At 49.9% G+C, this 24,696-nt stretch overlaps 1 protein-coding gene across 1 annotated transcript in view; it reads left to right on the forward strand.

The window, feature by feature from the left end:
• Nucleotides 1-729: 729 nt before the first annotated feature.
• Nucleotides 730-24,696, forward strand: part of jakmip1 (janus kinase and microtubule interacting protein 1) — a gene marked incomplete at its 3' end in the record, with an annotated part of 24,738 nt that continues 771 nt past the window's right edge. The window contains exons 1-20 of the mRNA XM_083686601.1: nt 730-1,114; nt 8,229-8,504; nt 8,868-9,200; nt 9,523-9,684; nt 11,985-12,197; nt 12,780-12,893; nt 13,142-13,288; nt 13,809-13,976; nt 14,994-15,053; nt 16,517-16,645; nt 17,141-17,269; nt 17,587-17,670; nt 19,146-19,208; nt 19,452-19,550; nt 20,785-20,886; nt 21,028-21,081; nt 21,313-21,378; nt 21,518-21,586; nt 21,955-22,032; nt 23,266-23,469. Coding sequence (XP_083542727.1) covers nt 8,361-8,504; nt 8,868-9,200; nt 9,523-9,684; nt 11,985-12,197; nt 12,780-12,893; nt 13,142-13,288; nt 13,809-13,976; nt 14,994-15,053; nt 16,517-16,645; nt 17,141-17,269; nt 17,587-17,670; nt 19,146-19,208; nt 19,452-19,550; nt 20,785-20,886; nt 21,028-21,081; nt 21,313-21,378; nt 21,518-21,586; nt 21,955-22,032; nt 23,266-23,469 — 2,418 coding nt within the window. The 5' untranslated portion in view covers nt 730-1,114; nt 8,229-8,360. The remainder of the gene's footprint in view (nt 1,115-8,228; nt 8,505-8,867; nt 9,201-9,522; nt 9,685-11,984; nt 12,198-12,779; nt 12,894-13,141; nt 13,289-13,808; nt 13,977-14,993; nt 15,054-16,516; nt 16,646-17,140; nt 17,270-17,586; nt 17,671-19,145; nt 19,209-19,451; nt 19,551-20,784; nt 20,887-21,027; nt 21,082-21,312; nt 21,379-21,517; nt 21,587-21,954; nt 22,033-23,265; nt 23,470-24,696) is intronic.

The raw sequence follows: 24,696 nt of genomic DNA on the forward strand, positions 1-24,696 counted from the left end.
AGTGGGACTCGGTTCAGGCACTCTCTCCTTATTGACTCACTATTGTAAACACACGGTGACTGTACACTACACCGCTGAGCCACTTTCCCTATCAAAACACTCAGTCTGGACTCTAACTCTATAACACAGCTACGTATTCGGTTCGTGGGACTAAATGGTGCTCGCCCTATAGAATAATCATTTTACTTCCATGGCGCTTACAAACATTTTATTTCTGTGGTGCCCAGTCTTAGAACAGTCAAACACAATGAGTTGGCCTGAAAGTGGGAAAGGAAGGGATGGTGAAACTGGAGTCTGGGTCTCGCCATCTTAAAACGGTCACTTCTTCTCACAGGATGATATGGGCTATCTTTATCTTTATTTGTGTGTGTGTATGTGTCTGAGCATTCATGCGAGTGTGAGCATCCATGCATTTGTGTGTGTGTGTGTGTGTGTGTGCGTGTGAGCATTCATGCGAGTGTGAGCATCCGTGCATTTGTGTGTGTGTGTAGGCCTATGGGGAATGTGTGTAATTGTTGCGTAATTGCATTGATGGTAGTCAAGTGTATACCATAGCACCAGGCGTCCTGTTCTGACGGTGCACGTTCCTCTTGCACGACGCACGCTTTCCCCGTGCGTCGTCATTCATGAACACGCAGTCAGGTGTCGCGTGTCTTTTGCGTTACCGCCGATGCCCGGATTTTCCCACGTCGACGTAGAGCTCTTTTTTCGGGGTACGGGAGCGATGCTCGGGAGGGAGGACATGTTTGGAGAAAGGTGACGTCGTGTGTGGGCGGGGTGTGTGTCAGCGTGCCCGGTGTGGTGTGTGTTCGGGAGAGCCAAACCTACAGCGGAACCGTGAATCTGACCACCACGTTTTCGGGGGATATTCTTAATAACATTTGCCAAACTTTATCCGACTCTGCTCATCATTAGAACTGGACTAAAAGTGGGCTAATTCTTTTAAATGCTACGTTTTTAACTCCCTCGCTGGTCGGAGGAAGAGAACGCCCTTAGGTGACAGCATCCCGGGGTGAGGTGCGCTCGCCGTCTCGGTAGAAGCCGAGGCACCGTGGATGAGCGAGGTACAACCGTACAAACGACCTGTCAGCTCACCGTTGGACCACCATTTGAAGTAAGTTTATTTCGGCCAGTTGGGCTGTCCGGTAGCATGACAGGCTATGATGGTGCTACCTGCGCAAAGTCCGACAGCCGTGCACAGTCTGCAGCGAACGACATCCTCTCTGATATCCGGGTAGCCGCTGTTGCCATTCGGCCTCTGCAGAAACTGTAACTTCTTTCCGCAGCCCTAGAGCTCACATTGTAGCGATCGGTGCTGTGTGTTCTAAGATGGGCCATATTCGGCTGATAAATACTGCACGTCCATGCGGCGGTGGATGTCTAGATCTCGTCTGCGCCTGCGGCGATTATCGCTGACGTGCCTTTATTGCCTGTCACATCTTCTGATAGGGGAGAACGAAAAGAGTAGGTTTTTAAAGATGGACTGTGCATCCGTGTTTGAAATGGGCTTACACGACATTCGTTATCAGCGCATCCCTGGTTCAGGTGCACTGACAGTTCAGACTCGTTATCAGCCGCCCCCCCCCGTGGGCGCATCTATGCACGGCTGGGTGTGATCCACACCGACCGGGCAGTATGATCGTGGCTCAGGTTCATCCATGTGCACACACACTAATTAGCACGCTGGCATACGGTAGTTGCATGCCCACGATTAACGGTGGGTGTGTTTGTAGCCTGTTAGATTGACAACCTACAGTGGACACCGGCTTCTGTAGCCCGCTGCAGCACAGAGCCCACCAGCCGAGGGTGTGGTTGGACATCCCAGCCAGTCAGCCTGTCAGACTAGGAGCCTAACCCCCCCCCACCCCCCCTCCTAATCTCCCACGCAGTCGGGGTGATTTGACAGCTCATTAAAGAGCTGGCCGCCTCGCATACCAGTGATGGATCCTTTACAGTCGCCCTCACCACTCCACGCTGTCGAGCGGGTTTAATAGGGTTGTAATAACGCCTGAAACAGCTGGTCGGTGGCCTAGACTTTTTCCCACACGGACACGCAACGTGCGCGCTTACATCACTAACGATGGCGATTAGCTTGATCCGCAGGTGCTTTGGGTGTTTATGTGCAGGTTTTGCTGCTAACGCCAGATTTACTCTTGGTTTATTTCACTCCTAATCGGATTCGGGGAGGTCTATCTCGTCCTACTGTAGATGTGTAGCCTGCACAGGTTTAAAAGCAACACTTGGAGGTATTGATTGACTGCTCAACCTCTAACCTCCCATCCTGTGTCCCTCAGGCTGCCTTCCTGCTCTCCCAGACTTCCACAGGCATCCTGTCCAGAGTCTAAATACCCAAGTCACCTACCCTCTCTCTCTCTCTTTCTCTCTCTTCACCCACCCCCAAGACTGCCCCCAGGATCACCACTAGATAGTCCCTCTTACCTCCCATTTTCTCACTCTTTCTCTCACTCTCTCTCACACACACACACACACACACACACACACACACACACTCTCCCCCCTAAACCTAGGACCACCAGCTCCCTATCATTGCCTAAATGCCAGGCAGACAGACAGAAAGACAAACAGGCAGGCAGGCAGGCAGGCAGTTAGACAGGCAGACATGCAGGCAGGCTGGCAGTCAGGCAGACAGAAAGACAAACAGGCAGGCAGTCAGTTAGACAGGCAGGCAGTCAGACTGACAGACAGAAAGACAAACAGGCAGGCAGTCAGACAGGCAGGCAGGCAGGCAGTCAGTTAGACAGGCAGGCAAGCAGGCAGACAGGCAGGCAGGCAAACAAGCAGGCAGGCAGGCAAGCAAGCAACACTGTGTACAGCCAACCAGGCCAGTGCTGCACAGTCAGTCAGAAAGAGGCAGGCTTAATGAGATTACTGAGCACCCTATCATCTCTGTGTGAGGGGATGAGTCTGCTTCGGCTGCTACACACACACACACACACACACACACACACACAAGCCCACAGGCCCACAGGCCCACAGTCACATGAGGGCCTAAACGCTGCACATTACCCTAGGCAGAGCTGCACACGCACGCACACACACAGACACCTTCACAAGACCATCACACACTCTCCTCTTGGAACTGTTGAAACCACACACAGAACATTCAACACATTATTTTCACACTACAGTTTTCCCAGTTTCCTCCCCCCGACCTCTCTGGATGTGTGTGTGTGTGTGTAGGGTGATTGTTGTTTTGAGTGACAGGATGGGTGTGTGTGTGTGTGTGTGTGTGTATAGGGTGGTTGTTATTTTGAGTGACAGGATCGGTGTGTGTGTAGAGTGGTTGTTGTTTTGAGTGACAGGATGGATGTGTGTGTAGGGTGGTTGTTGTTTTGTGTGTGTGTGTGTGTGTAGGGTGGATGTCGTGTTCCGCTCCTCTTTCTTGTAGAGATATTCCACCTCTCACTCCCTGAGACCTCTGGAGTCTGGCCAGACCTGTTCTGGAAGCTTTTATCTCAAGCTGCTGAGTCCACAGTGTCTGTGTCTGTGTGTGTGTGTGTGTGTGTGTGTGTGTGTGTGTGTCTGTGTGTCTGTGTGTCTGTGTGTGTGTGTGTGTGTGTGTTGCGCGCAAGGCCTGTAGTGAATGTACTGTAGGCTATGTCTCTCTCTCACTCTCTGTCTCTCTCTCTCTCTCACTCTTTGTCTGTCTCTTTCTCCCCCCCCCCCCTCTCTCTGTCACAAGGTTAACGTTCCACCCTGATAGTGTTGACTTTTAAGTGTGTTTCCTTTGTGTGTTTAATAGGTGTACACGTCTCTTAGTGGTTAGTTTAAAGTTTAACCGTGTGTGTGTGTGTGGTTTTTAAAGTGGCCTAGAGAAGGTCCATCTGTGTTTCACTAATGAGCTCCATGCTATTTCAAAGGCATCTGTCTTTACTGCCATTCTGACACACAGAGCACTAAGATAAATCTGTAGCTGCCATGACTGTACAGTGGTACACTAACTCCCTTACTACGTCACATACAGTAGAATCACTGGTAAAGGTATGCTCATTAATTTAATATGTGTCCTAACTTTAAACATGGAATGATGTATTTCGCTCCACCTGTTTTGAAGAGATATTTTTCAAGGTACTCGTGGTCGTGATGGTTGTGTATGGGTATTGTTTTTATAGGTGAGTGGTTGTGTTTGGGTATTGGTTCTGTCGTTGAGCGGTCGTGTTTGGGTGTTGGTTCTGTTGTTGAGTGGTTGTGTTTAGGTATTGTTTCTGGCGGTTGTGTTTGGGTATTGTTTCTGCCGTTGAGCGGTCGTGTTTGGGTGTCGGTTCTGTCGCCAGCTGTGGGGATCAGAGTTGGAGCCTGCCTGCGGTGCAGCCGTGCTTGTAAAAAAGCAAGCAGCAGTGTTTCCTCACGTCCCGTTCTGCTGTTGTATAACGAGCCTAAGCTCTTCGACTTGACAGGCGAACCGTCTCCCTGCCCCATCTGAACAGGCCTCCGAGGAATTGGCTTGTTTTGTGCTCCATTTCCCATTCATATCACTGGCTGTTTTTGAAGATGGCTACGATCACGTGCTATTTGATTCGATTTATTATTTTTGGACTGTTTTTATTATTGTTACGGTTTATATATTTGATCTGTTGTCTGTTGTTATTTGATTCTGTCGTGGAGGATGATGGATGCTGCTCTGCCTTCAGGCATTTCATACTTTTCTTGCGTTGTGTACTTGTGTACTCAGTAGACTTGATGATGGTCACTCTACCAGAGGTGTGTGTCTGAGGTGTTGTTGAATTAGCTTGATGCTAAATATGTATGGGTACTGTAGTAGCGATGGTGTCTTGATATCAACTGCCAGTTTCTCTCTCACAAAAGAGGTTTGGACTTTGAGACTCCCTCAGACTTCTGCAAAAAACGGTCCAACAACTGTTTATAAACAATAGGTGGGTGAGGTCAATGTTGAGTCTGTGAATCAGGGGGGAGGGGGGGGGTTGGGTTACGAAAACATTGGAGGTGCTTGTTAGCTTCTCTTTTCGGTCATAAAACATCGCAGTTTCCCCTTATAACATTCCTGGTTTTCTGTGGACCGTATACTTCCACACAGTCTGGCCTGGCGGGAACATCTGTTAGCAGGATGCGTAATGTGAAGTGTTTGATGTCTGTCCTAGACCTGCGGGGGTTAAGACACTGTCTGTCTCTCTCTCTGTCTCTCTGTCTCTGTCTCTCTCTCAGTCTGTCTCTGTCTCTCTCTCTCTGTCTCTCTCTCTCTCTCTCTCTCTGTCTCTCACTTTGTCTCTCTCTCTGTCTGTCTCTGTCTCTCTCTGTCTGTCTCACTGACAGACACACAGACAGACTTGGGCTGGATCCCATTCTGAAACCTGGCCCCTGCCCTCTTCCCATGACAGTCTGAGATGGCTGCGTGTTGAAAGCTGGCAGAGTGATGTTGGTTCTGTGGTTCAGTCACAGGGTCTCTCTGCCTGCAGCCCTGGCTGATGCTCAGCCTCTCTCTGCTGTGGGACGGCCAGCCTTTGATGTGGCAGAGGCATGCAGAAACACCGGAGGGAGATGGGAGAGCATTTGGCACGGAGCGATGGTGACACAGGTCAGACCGAGTGCGAGGAACACTGAGCATGAAGACTACAGACTCTTGACTCTCTTTGCAACGGAATGAATGAGTGTTTATTCAAGTGAATCGTGTGTGTGTGTGTGTGAGTGTTGTCAGTGTGCATGGCTGTGTGTTGTTCTTTGTTTCTGACTGTACCCTCTCTCTGTCTGTCCCCTGCTCTCTCTCTCTCTCTCTCTCTGTGTCTCTGTCTCTCTCTCTCTCTATCTCTCTCTCCTGCTCTCCCTTTCCCCTGCTCTCTCTCTCTCTCTCTCTCTCTCTCTCCTGGTCTCCCTTTCCCCTGCTCTCTTTCTCTCTCTTTCTCTCTCTCTCTATCTCTCTCTCCTGCTCTCCCTTTCCCCTGCTCTCTCTCTCTCTCTCTCTCTCTCTCTCCTGCTCTCCCTTTCCCCTGCTCTCTTTCTCTCTCTTTCTCTCTCTCTCTCTCTCTCTCTCTCTCTCTCTCTATCTCTCTCTCCTGCTCTCCCTTTCCCCTGCTCTCTCTCTCTCTCTCTCTCTCTGTGAATGGGAGTGAGATCACTGCCTCCCTCTCCTCTCCGCTCTGCTCCGTGACATCATCATGGCAACAGAGGGAATGGAGGTGGGAAATGTAGGGCAGTGTGGGGGAGAGAGAGGGGGGAGAGGAGAGAAGGGGAGGTGGGGAGGGGCTGGTGGGGAGAGAGAGAGAGGAGGTGAGGGGGCAGGTGGGGGAGAGAGGAGGAGGGGACTGCCTCCTCCTGGCCTTAACAGGCTTTTACAACTACTGATTTTCTCTCTCTCTCTCTCTGTCTCTATCTGTCTCTCTCTTTCTATCTGTCCCCAGTCTCTCTGTCTCTCTGTCTCTCTCTATCTCTCTATCTATCTATCCCTATTTTCTCTCTCTCTCCCCCTCTCTCTCTCTCTCTCTTGTGGAGTGTCATGTTCAGTCCAGTGCATATCTGTCTGTCTCTCCTCCCCCCCAGCATTGCATTACTGACTCTCAGTCATCCTGAGAGATGCTCTTTAGATAACCAAGTCATGTCGTCTGTGGGTTTTTGCAACGCAGAAGATTTGTGTGTGTGTGTGTACGTGTGTGTACGTGTGTGTGTGCGCGTGCGTGTATGTGTGCGTACATGTGCGTGTGCGTACGTGAGCGTGTGCGTACATGTATGTGTGTGTGCGTATGCACGTGTGTGTGCATGTGTGTGTGTGTGTATGTTTGTTGAGGGCTGAAATCCTCCGGGAGGCTCTTTCCTCCTTCCCAGGGTCCTTTGCGCTGGGAGAGTGGAGTTTTAAGAGCAAGGGTTGCCTTGGTAACAATTGCTGCCATCTGTGTGAGTGCTGTCTCTCTCTCTCTCTCTCTGTCTCTGTGCGTGTGTGTGCGTACAAAAGTATAGCGCCTGCAGTCTGAATGCTTTGTTTGTCATTATTTATTGAATACTTGAAGAAAGGGAGGTTACAGGGTGACCTCAGAACAACGTTTTAGGAATCTAGACGGAGACCTGAGGCCGACTCCATTTATCCTGCTGTTGGTTCAACTCTGGTTCTGCCTCTGGTTCCCACCTCAACACAACACTCAGACAACATGGCTGCCCACCTCACCACAACACTCAGACAACATGGCTGCCCACCTCACCACAACACTCAGACAACATGGCTGCCCACCTCACTGTCACCTCACTGCAGTAACACCAATTGAGAAGGGGAAACACTGGGTCTGTGTGTGTCGAGATAGAGGGTTCTCCACTAGACCTCTAGTAGTGTAGGGGTCTAGATCGCTGAGGGTCAGTGGTAGAGGGTTCTCTAGGTAGTAGAAGGCTGAGGCCCAGTGGTAGAAGGTTCTAGAAGACTGAGGCCCAGTGGTAGAGAGTTCTAGAAGACTGAGGCCCAGTGGTACAGGGTTCTCTAGGCAGTAGAAGGCTGAGGCCCAGTGGTAGAAGGTTCTAGAAGACTGAGGCCCAGTGGTAGAGAGTTCTAGAAGACTGAGGGTCAGTGGTACAGGGTTCTCTAGGCAGTAGAAGGCTGAGGCCCAGTGGGACAGTGTCTCTGTCTGGGGCAGTGTATAGGGCTGATACTGTCCTGGCCAGACAGAGTTTCATGCACAATGGAGCCTCTAAGTGGATCCCTGGGAGGAGAATTGGATTATGACAAATGGCAGGAGGGCTGCCTGTGTGTGTGTGTGTAAGTCAGAGTGTGTGTAAGTGAGAGTGTGTGTAAGTGAGAGTGTGTGTGTAAGTGTTAGGGGGGTGTGTGTGTGTGTGTGTGTGTGTGTGTGTGTGTGTGTGTGTGTGTGTGTGTGTGTGTAGAGAGAGGCTCTGGGTGCAGCAGGAGGTGTGTGTGTGTGTGTGTGTGTGTGTGTGTGTGTGTGTGAGAGAGAGAGTGCGTGAGTGTTAGGTGTTTGTGTGTGTGTAAGTGTTAGGGGTGTATGTGTGAGAGAGTGCGTGAGTGTTAGAGGTGTGTGTGTGTGTGTGTGTGTGTGTGTGTGTGAGAGAGAGAGAGAGAGTGTGGATGTGTGTAGCCTCAAAATAGACTTGTTTTTCCCTGGCCTTGCAATGTTGGACCTGGAGATCTGTGTTTTTTTCCCCCAGAATGATGTTTTATTAGGTCTTTTACCTGTTGTCTCTCTCTCCCTCCCTCCCTCCCTCCCTCCCTCCCTCCCTCTCTCCCCCCCTCCCTCCCTCCCTCCCTCTCTCCCCAGCTCATGATGTAGGTGAGGATGATGAAGGTACGTTGGGTCGTCTGTACGGGGAGGAAGAGCAGCGCCTGACTCTCCCCACCTCCTCACCCCGCGCCCTCTGCGCCTGCCCACCGATTGGGCGGCCAGAGCACGATGTCATACACACCCACCTCAGCCCCGCCTCCCAAGAAGGGAAAGAAGGCGGAGGTCATGACGGACTCGGTCCAGACAGCCAATGAGGAGCTGCGTAGCAAGCTGATGGACATCCAGATAGAGTTTCAACAGGAGAAGGGCAAGGTATGCATGGATGATGAAGAGGAGGAGGAGGAGGAGGAGGAGGAGGAGTGGGGGGGGAGGAGCGGAGCATGTTATACAATCTATTGCTAACGATACTAACACCTACAAGCATGTATAATCATACAAATAAATAATAATAATTTTCCACCCTCTTTCCTCCTCTCTGCCCTGTCTCCTCCTCAACCTCCCCACATCTCCCTCTCTCCTCCTCTCTCCTCCTCTCTCCCCCTCTCTCTCTCCCTTTCTCTCTCTCCCCCTCTCTCTCTCCCTCCCCCCCTCTCTCTCTCTCTCTCTCCCCCCCCCCCTCTCTCTCTCTCTCCCCCCCCCCTCTCTCTCTCTCCCCCCTCCCTCCCCTCCCCCAAGGTGTCCAAGCTGCGGGAGCGCCTCCAGGAGCAGCGCCAGGCGCGGGAGCTGGAGCAGCACAAACACACGGTCCTCCTGACGGACCTGCGGGCCAAGCTACACGAGGAGAAGCTCCGCGAGATGGGGGTGGCCCGCGAGGCCCAGGCCCGGCAGCACGATGCGGAGCTGGCCCGCACCATCAAGATCCGGGATGGGGAGGTCCAGAGGCTGCAGGGCCTGGTCCACGCCCTCAGGGACGGGGCGGCCGACAAGCTCAAGAGCGCCCTCCTGGGGGAGGCCAGGGAAGAGGCGCGGAGGGCCTTCGACGGGGAGAGGCTCCGGCTGCAGCAGGAGGTGTGTGTGTGTGTTTGTTTGTGTGTGTAGAGAGGCTCCGGCTGCAGCAGGAGGGGGGTGTGTGTGTGTGTGTGTGTGTGTGTGTGTGTGTGTGTGTGTGTGTGTGTGTGTGTGTGTGCGTGTGCGTGCGTGTGTGTGTGTGTGGAGAGGCTCCGGTTGCAGCAGGAGGTGTATAGAGAGGAGAGGAGGATCGTCTCTGTTACTACGGTGTTGTTGAACAGTACAATAGTCACTGGAAGTGTCATTGTGTTGTTTTGGTGTTGCCTTCCTATGCCACTATTATTGTTATCATTATCATTGGTGTGTGTGTGTGTCTCCTCAGATCCTAGAGCAGAAGGCGGGGCGGAGGCAGGGCGAGGAGGCCCTGGCCAACGCGCTGCAGGCAGACAAGGCCAAAGCAGCCGATCTCCGCACGGCCTACCAGCAGCACCAGGACGAGGTCAACCGCATCAAACGCGACTGCGAGAGGGACATCCGCCGCGTGGTGAGTCGACCGCGACCCGACCGCGACCCGACCGCAGACACACGACCTCACCGCGAACAGAGGCGGTTGTATCCAGCCTCACTCGCCACATCCCGGGGTCAAAAAAGCACGACAAGTATTTGAAACACCTCAAATGAAATCACATTTGAACGGTCGTTTACTCCAATAAACAGGATACCATGTCACGAAACGCTGTAGGGGAGCAACTCCTCGACAACGCAACGATCAAACAATATCAATATCAATTTGCAGTGTAATGTCGTAATAATAACAGCATGAGGAAACAATAATAATAGCAGCAACGACGGCAATAGAAAGGCTTTTCACTGTCCTGGCGCCCCGCTGGTGGAACGAGCTTCCCACTGCTGTCAGGACTGCAGAGTCACTACCGATCTTCCGCCGTAGATTGAAGACCTCCATCTCTTCAGGCTACATCTTAACGGTCCCTCCTAAAGACCTCTTCACCCCCCACTACCCCCCTGTACAGTTCCTCTACTGTTAATATATACAAAAAGAGGTCATTTTTCCTTCTTCTAGTATTGTGACTGCCTATGGTCCCCTGGTCCGAACATTGATTACTTTATCTTATGATGACTGATGGATAGATGATTCACTTACTTCAACAAATGTATTTGTTGTAAGTCGCTTTGCATAAAGGCGTTTGCTAAATGCCGTCAATGTAAATAAATGTAAATGTAGAAATAAAGTGTCAAGTGTCCCGGATAGCAGCAACAACCCTCTGCAATGAGTGTGTGAGTGTGTGAGTGTGTGAGTGTGTGAGTGTGTGAGTGTGTGAGTGTGTGAGTGTGTGAGTGTGAGTGTGAGTGTGAGTGTGAGTGTGAGTGTGAGTGTGAGTGTGAGTGTGAGTGTCTGTGTGTGTGTGAGAGAGTCCAAATGGTTGCGCAGCAATGTGCAATGTCTTTGTCGGAAGACTCTACTGCAGAGCGTTGTTTCAGCCTGCCAAGAGGGCAGTGGGACTGTTCTATTGGGTCCGTTGTGCCGGGCAAACTCAACCAAGAACTATATCTGAACCCAGATCTGATTCTGACTGTGAACCATCAAGGTAACCCGGTAGACAGACACCTCAGGCCCATCCTGCCCTGTGGAGATCAGCCGAAGCTCTCCTCCTGAGGTTGATCTTTAACCCGTTCACCGCCGAGGGCGAATCAAGTCGCCCGAATGGTCAACGTTTCCAGAGCGTGCCAGGTGTGACTCTATCCACCAAAAATAGACAAATCACAATGCTTCGTGTCGTAGCCAATCAAAGTGGTGTCGCTAGGTAAATGCCGCCTAAAACGCTTGAGGCACTCTTAGGTGGCGAGCGTTGTGGAATTCTTTGACAGTGAGTGAGTTTTTTTATTTTTATTTATTTATTTATTTTAAATATGTTTTTAGGGCATTTCTGCTCTATTGGGATAGAGACAGTAGAGATTGACAGGAAGGATGGGAGAGAGAGAGAGAGAGAGGAGGGATGACATGCAGGATATGTCGATGGCCGGAATCGAACCGGGGACCTTGCGATGATACGGCGTGCGCCTTGGTGTGTTACGCCACTGAACGCGCCCCTGGCAGTGAGGGAGTTAACTTCCTGTTCCGGCTCGTCTGATAAAGAGGTGGAGTGATCCTCTGCACGGTTCACCCCCCTCTTCACTCTCTCACACAATGAGACGTTTGCATACCGCAGATAACGCACAGAACACTCAGTGACTGATTAACCAGATTGTGCGCATGAGAGCACGATGAAAGGGGAAGGAATTATATCCAGGAAAGGAAGAAGCGAGGGAGGGGGAGGGGAGGCGTGAGAGAATGGGGGAGGGGGAGGGAGGGAGGGGTGAGAGAATGGGGGAGGGGGAGCGAGGAGGGGGAGGGGGAGGGGGGGGCGGGGGGGGGAGATGAGAACAGGAGGAGAGGAAGTTGCGGAGAGGGAACTAAAAATACATGAATTAATTACCGATGACAACGTTGCTCCTTTGCTCTCGCCGAGGGCCCTGGGCCGTGCCTGTGTGAGAGGATGAGAGGATGAGAGGATGAGAGGATGCATGGGCCTCTGGAGGCAGAGCTAGGGGTGGAAGAGGGAGTTCAGTTCAGAGATTCTTTGTGGAAGAAGGTTGTGAGACGGGTTTTGACTCTCCTTTTTCTCTCTCTCTCTCTCTCTCTCTCTCTTTCTCTGTCACACACACTCTTTGTCTCTCTATCTATCTCTCTCTCTCTGTCACACACACACACAACACACACACACACACACACACACACACACACACACACACACACACACACACTCCTCCCCCCCTCCTCTCTAGATGGATGAGTTGAAGGGTAAGGACCGTGTGGTGTCGGCGTTGGAGAGGGAGCTGGGGGCTCAGGCAGGGTACGCCCAGAAGCTGCAGCTGCAGAAGGAGGCTCTGGATGAGCAGCTGGGCCACGTCAGGGAGGCAGACAGACACCACGGCAGCCCCAAGAGAGAGGTGGTCCCTGCCCTGGGGGAGACCCCCGACTGCATCACCAACAGCCAGGTAGCTAGACATACATACATACATACATATATATATATGTATGTGTGTGTGTGTGTGTGTATATATATATGTGTGTGTGTGTATATATATATATGTGTATATACATACATACAGACATACACACACAGACATACATACATACATACAGCTTGAAAGTGCATCTGAAGAATCTGTAGGAATTGCGTGATGCAATCATGTCATCATGAACCAGAATCTCAAAGGACTGTTTCCAACATCTTGTGGAATCAATGCCACAAAGAATTGAGGCTGTTTTGAGAGCAAAGAGTACCCAGTATTAATATAGTGTTCCTAATAAAGTGTTTGGTGAGTGTGTATATACATATACATACATACATACATACATACATACATACATACATACATACAGTACACACATACACACACACACACACACACACACACACACACAGACCAGCTCACTCACTATCTATCCAAATATGTCCCTTCTTCATCTCTCAACTCTTGGTCTTTGTCCTTGGTCTCTCCCTCTTTCTTTCTTTCTCTCTCTCTCTCTCTCTCTCTCTCTCTCTCTCTCTCTCTCTCTCTCTCTCTCTCTCTCAGGAGGCAGAAGAGAGGGATGTGAGGAGGTTTCAGCTGAAGATCGCTGAGCTCCACTCTGTCATCAGGAAGCTAGAAGACAGAAACGCCCTGTTGGCTGACGAGAGGAATGAGCTGGTGAGGAAAGTGTGCGCCCCCTCACACACACACACACACACACACACACACACACACACACACAATTTGAGATATTAACTACCTACTGAGACACAGAACCCCTCTCACCCTCACTATGATCATTCGTCCTGTCCTCTCTCCCCCTCCCTCTCACTTCCCTCCCCCTCCCTCTCTCCCCCCCTCCCTTCCTCTCTCTCTCCCCCCCTCCCTCTCTCTCCCCCCCCCCCCCCCCCCCCCCATCTCTGTAGCTGAAGCGGGTGCGTGAGGCGGAGAGTCAGATGAAGCCTCTGTTTGAGAAGAACAAGAGGATGTCCAAGAAGAATGATGACCTCCTGCAGACGCTGCAGCGCATGGAGGAGAAACTCAAGAACCTCAGCAGAGACAACGCTGAGATGGTGAGAGAGCCACACACACACACACACACACACACACACACACACACACACACCCTCCTCTCCTCCTTTCCCTGTCTCCTTTCCCTGGTCTCCTCTCCTCATCTCTCCTTTCCTCATCTCCTCTCATCTCCTTTCTTCATCTCCTCTCCTCGTCTCCTTTCCTCATCTCCTCATCTCGTTTCCTTGTGTAGCTAAGGCTAACTAGAGGATCTAAAATGGTTAGATATTTGTGAATGGATGAGGCGCCTCAGGGAACGGTGAGATTTGTTGTTTAGTGAGACGGAGGGAGAGGGGGACCCCCAGTGGTCGTCAGAGGAAAAGCATGTGGATCCACTCAACGTATTTACTGTAAAGACAATTCATTCTCAATGACTGAGCAGGCAGGTAAAGGTGGAATGAACGAATGTCAAGTTGCAGAAGACTTCAAGACTATTTTGTGTCCTTGAGAATGAAGGCAGCCATTCTCTCTCTTTCTTTCATTCTTTCGTTCTCTCTTTCTCTCTCTCTCTCCCTCTCTCAGAAGGAGAAGGCTCAATCTCGTCCTCACTCCCAGCAGTCCAATCAGCAGCCTCAGCTGAAGCGGCCCAGCTCGCTGACGGACCTAAGCCACGCCCACGAGGAGCAGGAAGTTGAGTTCCTCAAGCTACAGGTTGCCGAACAACGCGGCATCATCGACGAGCTCACGCAGGTGTGTGTGTGTGTGTGTGTGCGTGCGTGTGTGCATGCGTGCATGCGTGCGTGTGTGTGCAGGACTCAGCCAAGACGATCTAGACGTAGTCCTAGCCCTCTGGCCGAGTCTCAAAAGTCTTACGGTGATTCCTCGCATCCTCTCTACTCGTCTCCTCCACGAAAGACATTGGAGGAGAAGGTCAGAGGGGAGGAACCTCCAGACCTTCTCCACCAATGAGCCTTCAGAAGGAGGCGAGGATAGAGGACGCGAGGAGACAATGAAAGACTGTCGAGATTTGATTTGTGTGTCAGTGTTTTGGACAGTGTTCTGTTCAGGCAGAAGCAGAAAATATAAAATGGTCGCCGTTGTATAAAATGGTATTGCGTGTGTGTGTGTGTGTGTGGTAGGTACTTGGAGGTCTTCTTTACCCCTGGGCCGCCCTCCAGACCCCCCTCCTATCCCCCCCCCCCGGTCCTCACTTGGCTAATCAGCTAATCAACGCCTGCTAATTGACTTCTCTGCTGGCTCTCTGGTGCTGATTAAGTTGCTTACGTCATTTCTGAACGGCTCAGAGTAGTTTTCGGGGGCAGGTGTTCTTCACAGTGTCCCTCGGGGGCAGGTACCTCACACCCTCGAGACCCCCTTCTGACCCTGATCGTTACCCTGAATATTCCTACCCTAAGTGCTTTTTTCCCCCTCCCAAGTACAAGGAAGGACAACTACCGACAACAAACTGGAGTCAGACAGTCAACACCATGTGACATGTACAAGGAGTGTGTGTTGCATCAGGCTGTACATTAATAATAATAATAATAATAATATACGCCATTTAGCTGATGCTTTTATCCAAAGCGACTTACATTGCAGTGAGTGCATAGATTTCAGTATATATGGTCCCAGGGGGAATCAAACCCACAACCTAAGAGTTGTTAGCGCCGTGCTCTACCCTCTGAGCCACAGAGGACGACACATTAGTACATTAAGTTCTCTCTCTCTCTCTCTCTCTCTCCCCCCCCCTGCCCCCCCCCCCCTCAGGAACGTGACAGAATGACGATCAACAAAAAGAACAGAAGGAAAACCCTCAAACTGTCTAAAGTAAGTTTCTTCCTCCCTCGATCCTTCTGTGTGTGTGTGTGTGTGTGTGTGTGTGTGTGTGTGTGTGTGTGTGTGTGTGTGTGTGCATTAAGACATACATGTACAGTATGATTTTTCTAAAAAATGTTTTGTTTGTGTGTGTTGTGTGTATTCAGCCACACACTGCTGCACCGGCGATGTTGTTACTAAGCAACTGTCCCTTATGTGATGGGCTGACATGCTAGTATTGTCTAATAGGGCTCAGATGGTGTGTGTGTGTGTGTGTGTGTGTGTGTGTGTGTGTGTGTGTGTGTGTGTGTGTGTGTGTGTGTGTGTGTGTGTGTGTGTGTGTGTGTGTGTGTGTGTGTGTGTGTGTGCGTGTGTGCGTGCGTGCGCTGTGTTGCTGGGTGTACGTTTCTAATTGGGCTCGTGGGGGAGCGATTACATCGCACCTCCCAGCAGCTGAGCACCTGTTTGTTCAGCTCTTCGTCAAACTCACTGAGTCAGTCACTCCAACACACACACACACACACACACCCTCCCCAACACACCGCTATACTGTTTTACAGTATATAAAAGCAATGGAGTTCATTCTGTGTTTTAATTGTGTTCGCGATGGAGATGGAGCGAGATTGAAAGAATAGAGGGTGGTGATCCTGTTGTTTGTGCTGAGATGGATGGATGGATGAGTTGGCTGACTGAGGAGGAGGAGGAGAAGATCGGGGGGGGGGAAGGGGGGGAGTGATTAGAGGCAGGGTGGGCCGCCAAGGGAGTCGGTCAGGGGAGAGGAGGGGACTGCGTAGGACGCGACACACTCCCTGCATCCTGAGCTGGAACGAGTCACACACGCACACACACACACACACACACTGGGAACGGCTCCTGTTTACTGAGACTGAGACTGGAACTGGAACTGAGAAGTCGTCGGCTGGTACTTGGGAGACTAGGACTAGATCTGCGTGTTGGTGTAGGTTTGCGCGGTGTGTGAGAGTGGTGAACATGACGGAGTACCTCCTCCTGGTCCTCTACTTCTCCTCCTTCATCTGCCTGTGTGCGCTGGTGTGTCTCTACTTCTCTGGCTGTAAGGAGATGACCTACAAGCACGATGGTGAGGACTTTTACCCCTCGGGTAACGGGAGAGCTGAGGCGTAGGGTTTTACCTGGAGGTGGAAGTATCAGGGGTGATTGTGTCGTGTCAGTTTAAGGACTGTGGAAAGGTTTTTTATTTTTATTATTATTCTTTTTTTATAAATATATATATATTTTTTTTACTTCATACAAATGATTCTGTGTTTTGTGTTCTCTTACAGTTTTTTGTGTTTGCGTATGTTTCTCTCTCTCTGAGAGAGAGAGAGATCAAAATATACTTTTTTTGTACCTGGAGACCTTTTCCCTGAATGATGTTTTATGAGGTCTCTTATCTTACCTGTTGTGTCCCCCCCCCCCCTCTCTCTCTCTCTCTCTCTCTCTCTCTCTCTGTGTAGAGGCATGTTGTGGAGACATATTTTGGATTTGATGAGGAGTCTGTGGACTCTGAGACGTCGTCGCTGACCTCGTACAACACAGACCTCACAGACCGCACTCCCGCCACGCCTGAGGAGGACATCGAAGACGTGAGTCTCTACCACTCCTCCTCTCTCTCCTCCTCTCAACCTCTCCTCCCTCCTCCCTCCCTCTCTCCCATGGCCATCCTGCACATGTACTGTAGCTGTAAACCATCTAGAGCCCTCTCCCCACTGTGTGTGTGTGTGCGTGTGCGTGTCTGTGTGTGTGTGTGTGTGTGCGTGCGTGCGTGTCTGTGTGTGTGCACGTGTCTGTGTGCGCGTGTCTGTATGTGCGTCTGCGCGCACGTGTGTGTGTGTCTGTGCGCACGTGTGTGTGTGTGTGTGTGTGTCTGTGTGTCTGTGTGTGTGTGCGTGCGTGTCTGTGTGTGTGTGCGTGCGTGCGTGTCTGTGTGTGTGCACGTGTCTGTGTGCGCGTGTCTGTATGTGCATCTGCGCGCACGTGTGTGTGTGTCTGTGTGTGTCTGTGTGTGTCTGTGTGTGTCTGTGTGTGTCTGTGTGTGTGTGTGTGTCTGTGTGACCCTGTCCCCTGCTCTGGCCGGTCAGGGTGTGTCCCGTGAGGAGGCGGAGCTGCGGTTCAGACAGCTGACCCGGGAGTACCAGGCCCTCCAGCGGGCCTACGCCCTCCTGCAGGAGCAGACCGGCGGCTCGCTGGACGCTGAGAGAGAGGCCAGGGTGAGATTCCTAACCTTTGACCCTATACCTGCACACACCCCATGTACCCCAGAAGTCCTGTTCCCTCCCTCAGACAGACCTGGGACTCGCTGGATGTAGGGACCAGAGTCAGAGTCAAACTTTCCCCTCTTTTCCTAACCTCTGACCTCTGACCTCTACCCCTTCAGCCGATCCCAAAACCGTACCTGCTAAACCTTTCCTACTTCCTGCAGTGTAGACCCGCCCCAGGGTGACCTGAGGGGACTGTTGATTGGTGTTGCCACGGAGCGTTTCTAGACTGGACCAGGCTCTGATTGGCTGCGTCTCTATCCTCACAGAATCGGGAGCAGCTGCAAGCCGACCTGATTGGCTACCAGGCGAAGGTGGCCGACCTGGAGAAGGCCCTGGCCGAGAGGGGGCAGGTAAAAGAGAAAAAGGGCGGGGAGAAGAGGTCCCTGGCTCTGCTCTCATTGGCCCTGCTCCTTGTCTGTCTGGCGGCTTTGCTTTGGGCCTGGCGCTATGCCGACAGGATCTGCAGCAGAATCCTGTGATGTCACCGCCATGACGTCACAGCTCTGCCTGCACATGCCCCGCCCCCCCCCTTCGTTTTCTTTTCATCCCTTCTTCCATCATATTTACTCTGGTGGAGAAACAGAATCAGTATTCATCTGCCGCTGATCACGAGCAAAATTCATTGATACGACATGGAAAAGAAATGACCCAATCATAAGGACCACAAATGACACAAGTCATCGATTTAAATGTATCAATTCCAATTTCTTCACAAAATGTGTTGTGATTGATTAACTCATCATTAATCAATTCCATGAAAATTCAATCAAATTGATGGTTGTCATGTGTAAGGTGGAAATGATCATTGTTTGGGAAAGTACAATAAACCTTCCATGACATTGTTCGGAAGCACAGAATGAAATCCACTTTGAGATGGAGTATTTATTAGTTAGTAAAAAAAAAGGAAAATAAATTCCAATTCAGGAAGTGCTCCTGTCGGAAACCTAGATCTGTCTCTGAACGATAGATTTAGAAACAGGTCTTTAGAGAACACTTTTCTGTTTTATTTTTTCTTTATTTCACCTTTTATGTGAACAGGCAGGTCAAAGAACAGTGTTTTATTGACAACGATGGCCTTTACAATGACGGCAGATGCCAGTGATTTTAACATGTGCGGTGGTGGAACCTTCTCTCCAGGGTGCTCTGTTCTGTCTGCTGCATGCCTCACTATGGTTCCCTGTCTGCATGTTGATGTGTGTCACTGTGGCTTCCTGCACCGCCTGTAGCATGTTCTCTGTTGCCCTCATCTCACCTCACATGTCCCAGCACCTTCTTAGCATGATCTAAGCATGTTGTTATGAACAGTGTGTGTTGAACCCTGTATGAATGCAGACCTTTCTTGTGTGTAACTCTGGTGGTGGACTGTCTCATCTCTCTTGTCTTTTGGTTCAATAAAATCACCTTACAGCCTTCTCCTCTGTGTGGATCATGTGTTTGTGTTTTGATTGTTATTATTCATGATTTATTCATGATTCATTCTTTCAAAAAATATTTTTTGATTTTATTATTTGAATTTGGGGTTCTGGGTCTCTCGGGACATGCAAAGCTTTGGGGAGGTGCAAGGTCATTGTGAATGCTTTGACTTTGACCTGACAACTCTCATCTGGGCTGGTTATGTTGAGTTTGGTACTTGTGCATGGACAGTATTTCTCCCCTGTGGTGTTACGGTGCTTTATGCCCCCCTGTGATTCTGTGTGTGGTGTTACGGTGCTTTATGCTCCCCTGTGATTCTGTGTGTGGTGTTACGGTGCTTTATGCTCCTCTGTGATTCTGTGTGTGGTGTTACGGTGCTTTATGCTCCCCTGTAACCTTGTTTCTGTGGCAGGACTCTAAGTGGGTGGAGGAAAAGCAGTATCTCATCAGGACCAATCAGGAACTCCACGAGAAGGTGCAGCACTTCCTGCTTTATACTTTTTGTTCATTGTTCATTGTTCTTTAATCAAACACATCAGGCGTATTCCCAGTAGTCCTCAGAAGCCTCCTTCCCTTGCCTCCTTGCCTCCTTCCCTTCAGTACCACTGACCTGAGATCAGTTCTTGAAGGAAAGGAGATGAGAGCATTTGGACACAGACATAAATGTTAGCTCACCAGATAGATATAGATTATATTTTCTAATTGTGTGTGTGTGTAGATGTGTGTTCTACAGCAGGCTGAGTCGAAGCTGCATGCGGAGGTGCAGGACGCGCGGGACCAGAACGAGCTGCTGGAGTTCAGAGTGTTGGAGCTAGAAGTAAGAGAGTGTACCACCATCAAACTACCACCAGGGGGCGATACTGGCCTTCAGTCGCGACGCAAAACCTACATACAGTGATGAGAGAACACACACACACACACACACACATACACACACACAATTTCACTGTACTGTATGTACCTGTATGTACCTGTATTGCATGTTGACTGCCTTAACATCCCCACTGGACTGGAAAAAGTGTATTTTTTTAATGGAAAGATGTACAAGAATGTTGTCTTAAGTGAGAGAAATATCATTTTTAATGGAATAAAAATGTATTTAAGTTCACCATCAACCTCATCTTTGTTCATTTGTTTCACCTCCCTGCATGTAGTTGCTCTTGAGTTTGATTTAAGTTTTCCTAAAAAAAAAACTAAAAAAAAACATATTTCAGTTATGCATGTTTACCTCAACCTCAGTCACATGTTCCAGGGCTTTCAAGTGTCCCTCTGACCTGCATCTAGACTGACTAAACTAGATGTTTCCTCCATGACAACACTACTCTGTCACCACATGAGCCACTCATTTAAGTTCACTATCCAGTAACCAAGATGGCAGCTAATTGAGAAATGAGACCAAAATGACAACAACAAGGCTTTTTAACGGTACCACTATACTCAACCTAGACATGGAACAATTCTGACCTTCCACGACGACATCCCAGAGAGATTTGCTCCCTTCAACACCAGTTCAAATCTCGTATCACCCCGACACGGACCGACTCATCCACTTCCCTGTCACACACGCCTGTGTTCAGTCTGACATCAATATGTTTTGAAACCCCATTGCTTTGGTTTACATCACATTTGAAACCGTGTTTCTCCACCCGGCTCATGTTGACCGACCGTGAGCATGCTCTCTTCACCATGTAAGTAGACTACGTCATCGCTCGGAGCACAACCCTCTCCCTATTCGCTGTCGGTGCCCTCATCACCACATCTGCAACATAAGTGGTGATTTAGCTGGGTAATATTGAGCTAGCTGTAGCCGGCTAATGTACTGGAGGCAAAGTGATGACTGTGTGTCCATCTGAACTCACCACCACAGCCACCGGATAATGGTGTGTGTCTCTCTGTGTGTGTGTGTGTGTGTGTGTGTGTGTGTGTGTGTGTGTGTGTGTGTGTGTGTGGGTTCCCCAGTGCCTCGTCTGTAGTAGAGTGAGATAAAATAGTGTCTTAGAGAGAGAGAGAGAGAGAGAGTAGAGAGGGTAACTGCTTGTGTTATCCAATAGGAGAGAGAGCGCCGGTCTCCAGCCCTGAACCTCCACATGGCTGCCTTCCCCGAGAACAGCAACAGTGCTCTACAGATCTACTGCCAACAGGAGGGGGTCAAGGTAACACACACACACACACACACACACACACACACACACACACACACACACACACACACACACACACACACACACACACACACCACTTAGTTGTAGTGAAGCGGGTCATTTGTAAAAACGGAATGTTGGCACCCTTTTTAGGACGTGATCATTCCAGAGCTGATGAAGAAGCTGGATATTTTGGGAGACAACGGGGTGAGTTGAGTATGTCTCTCCACTACCCACAGTACTTTGTGGTGAGGCTACTGTCATTCTATATGCTCCTTCATGTCATGTTCTTCTAATCGATGTACCGTAGTCTCAGGAGTTGTCTTCACTGTGCTCTTTAGTTATGCTTCTCTACACTTCTGTTGCTCTTCTATATCCTGTAATTCCTGTCACCTCTATCCCTCCTTTTTCTCCTCCTCTATCCCTCCTCCTCTGCAGAACTTGCGTAACGAGGAGCAGGTTGCTGTGATCCAGGCAGGGACGGTGCTCTCTCTGTGTGAGAAGGTCAGAGTCGGACTCTACTGACACCTGCTGGTCACACACTGTCACTGACTCTTTTTTTTACTCTCTCTCTCTCTCACTTGCTCTCTGTGCCTCTTTGGTTTCTCACCTCGTCCCTCCCTCCCTTCCTCCCTATCTGTAGTGGTTGAAGCAGATCGACAACACTGAGGCAGCCCTGACTCAGAAGATGGTGGACCTGGAGAGTGAGAAGGTGAGAGAAGCTCACATCGTTTCCTGTCTCACACTCCAACTCTCTGATTTGACTTGATGCCATTTCGCCTGTTATACCTACCCCTAACCACATACCCCTAACCACCTACTTCTAACCACCTTCCCCTAACCACCTACCCCTAACTACCTACCGCTAACTAGCTACCCGTAACTACCTACCCCTAACCACCTACCCCTAACCACCTACTGCTAACTACCTACCCCTAACAACCTACCCCTAACTACCTACCCCTAACTACCTACCCCTAACTACCTCTTGACCAACCAGGCGTTATTGTTCAATAACAGAGAGTTTCTTCTCAGTGCCTTCCCTGGTGAGATAACCATGTTGTGCTATGGCTGTTCCAGGACCTGTTCAGTAAGCAGAAGGGCTTCCTGGAGGAGGAACTGGACTACAGGAAACAGGCCCTGGATCAGGCCTACATGGTACGAGCCAACGACACCCTGGTCAACGGTCACCACCGGCCAACACACCTGTTTTAACAACTCTAAATGTGGCGTTAGTGAACCAGACAACATATAACGGTCATCTAACATCCAGAGTATAACATGGATAGCAGATGATCTCCACAGAGCAGTCTCAGGTTGATGTCTGAGATTGTGATGTGTTGTTGGGATACTGCATCTTTTACCCCTTCTGAAAGAGCACTGTAGTCTTAACAGCCAGAGACGGACAACCCTCCACTGGGAGAGGATGGCTGCTGGGTCACTCCCCAGGCGGAGCGCTCACATTCCCTAGAAAACAGTGAGACCCAGAAGATCAAGTTGGTCTGTCAGTGGTTGCGTGATTCAGGTTGAGGTAGATTACTGAACAATCAGATGAGGAAGTGTCCTGTAACAGTAAACAGTAAAAAAAAAAAAAAAAAAAAAAAAAAAAACACTTCAATGTGTTTCATATTGAAAATGATTCACATTCAAAATGTTTTGCTTTTCAATAAATATAGAAGTGTTCATATAGACATAAAATCAGAATAGGGGCATGACCGGACCATCCCTTTTTTGTTTTTTCTCCACTGTCCCAACCTGATTTCTAACTCACTGTCACCAGAGAGAAGCGAGGCAGAAGCAGGAGTACGTAGACTCACGTCACTCTCACTGTTTATGATTTCTTCATTTTATTGGGTCTGTTTTTGGTGTGTGTTTGTGTTCTCAGTCCCACTTTTTATTGGGTCGTTCACACTGTATTTACATGGTAACTACGTTGGCATAGCAACAGATAAGTAAATATGTAAGCACTAATTAGATATGACTAGATATATTTTTACATTATTTCTATACTTATATACTTCTACATCCATATATATATGGATGCATATGTATATATATGGACACATACACATATATATATGTGTGTGTGTGTGTATGTATGTATGTATAAGTATATCTAGTTCCTACAGTGTAGTTATATTGTACGTGCCATGTAGTCACCATGTACAACACATTGTCCTAGCGACCATCAATATAAAGCGGAACAGTGTTTTCCATCTCTGCCATGGTCACAGTGGCGTGTGTGTGTGTGTGTGCGTGCGTGTGCGTTTGTGTGTGTATGTATATGTTTGTTTGTGTGTGTGTGAGATGCGTGCGTGCGTGTGTGTGCGTGTCTGTGCGTGTGCGCGCGTGTGTGTGTGTGTGTGTATTGTGTATGTGTGTGGCTGACAGAGGATCGAGGAGCTGGAGGCCACGCTGTATAGTGCCCTACAGCAGGAGCCAGGGCATGCGGTGGCTGAGTCCCTGTCAGACAGGCAGAGGGAGGAGCTGAGGCTCGCCGTGGACAAGCTGCGGAGGCAGATCCTCAGGCAGAGCCGCCAGTATGACAGTCAGATCTTACAGGAGCGTATGGAGCTCCTCCAGCAGGCCCAGCAGGTAAGGCTCTGCAGCTGCCTCAGAGGAAAGATGCAGTATCCCTACCTACCTCTGGGGGTCCACGTGACTCATGTCCTCTCTCTGTGTGTATCAGTGTGTATCAGTGTGAGTGTGTGTGTATGTGTCAGTGTGTGTCGTGTGCAGTATATACTGATGCAATATCCCTCCCTCTGTGGACTAGAGCCCCTCTGTATGTGTGTGTGTGTGTCAGTGTGTTTGTGTTGTATATCCCCCCCAAACCTTAAGAGTATCACCATAGTACCCTAAACAACTCCTAACTTCAGCTACAACCCCCTATAACCACAACGTAACCTCTACACAACTGACTCCTAACCCCAACCTTACGCAACTCATTGTTTTAGAAACACAACTCACCATACAACTAACCAACCAAGGACATCGTGAGAGAGATCAGTGAGATCCAATGACTTGATGACTTGTAAGATGAGTACCGACCTGCAGTTTAGCCCGGGAGGGTCTCAGAAGTCTCTTACAGTCTGTCGCCTTGTCTTCCTTCAATTCAGTAGTCTCTCCTTCTGTAATTGTCTCTCCAGGATCTCCATCTCAAACTAAGCACATTTAAATGTGTCCCTTTTAAAAACAAAACCCCCCCCCCAAAAAAAAAAAAAACCAGGGATCTTTCCCAGTCCCTCCATCTCCTTACCTCTCCTGTCCTCTGGCTGACTGTGGTCCCAGGGTTAAGACCTAAGCAGCTTTTTGGGGGGTTATCTGAGCTGCGTTCAGCAGCAATGGTCAGGTCCACGACTTACGAGTTACATCATTCCGCGTACTGAGATCCAGTGTGAACGGTGTTTCACAACACTTCATCAACACTGGACAGGTTCATTCAGATGACGTGGGTTGTTGTTGTTTGGGGGGAGGGGGTGGGGGGGGGGTTAGATTTCACGCCTGAGTGAGTGGGTCTAGACTTGCAGCCCTCTCTGATTAGCCTGGCATGTTTATGAACACAGTGTCGAGGGATAGATTCTTCTAATCCTCTTTGGCCCACTCAGCGAATCAGCCTTACAGCACAAAGATGGAGTCATTCACGATTGTTTTCCGCCCGGATTTTCACACGACGCTCTCAGTGCCACGGCTGCCACGGGAACACAAACAAAGCCAGGTCTAGGACTGGGCGGCGGGGGGGCGGGGGGGGGTTAAGGGGGTACACCCACGGTCAGGGTAGTCTTTCCCCTCTTGTCAAGCGTTTCATAACCATAGACGTTT

The sequence above is a fragment of the Argentina silus genome (genome assembly GCF_951799395.1).
Source record: "Argentina silus genome assembly, chromosome: 15".
NCBI classification, from domain to species: Eukaryota; Metazoa; Chordata; class Actinopteri; order Argentiniformes; family Argentinidae; genus Argentina; species Argentina silus.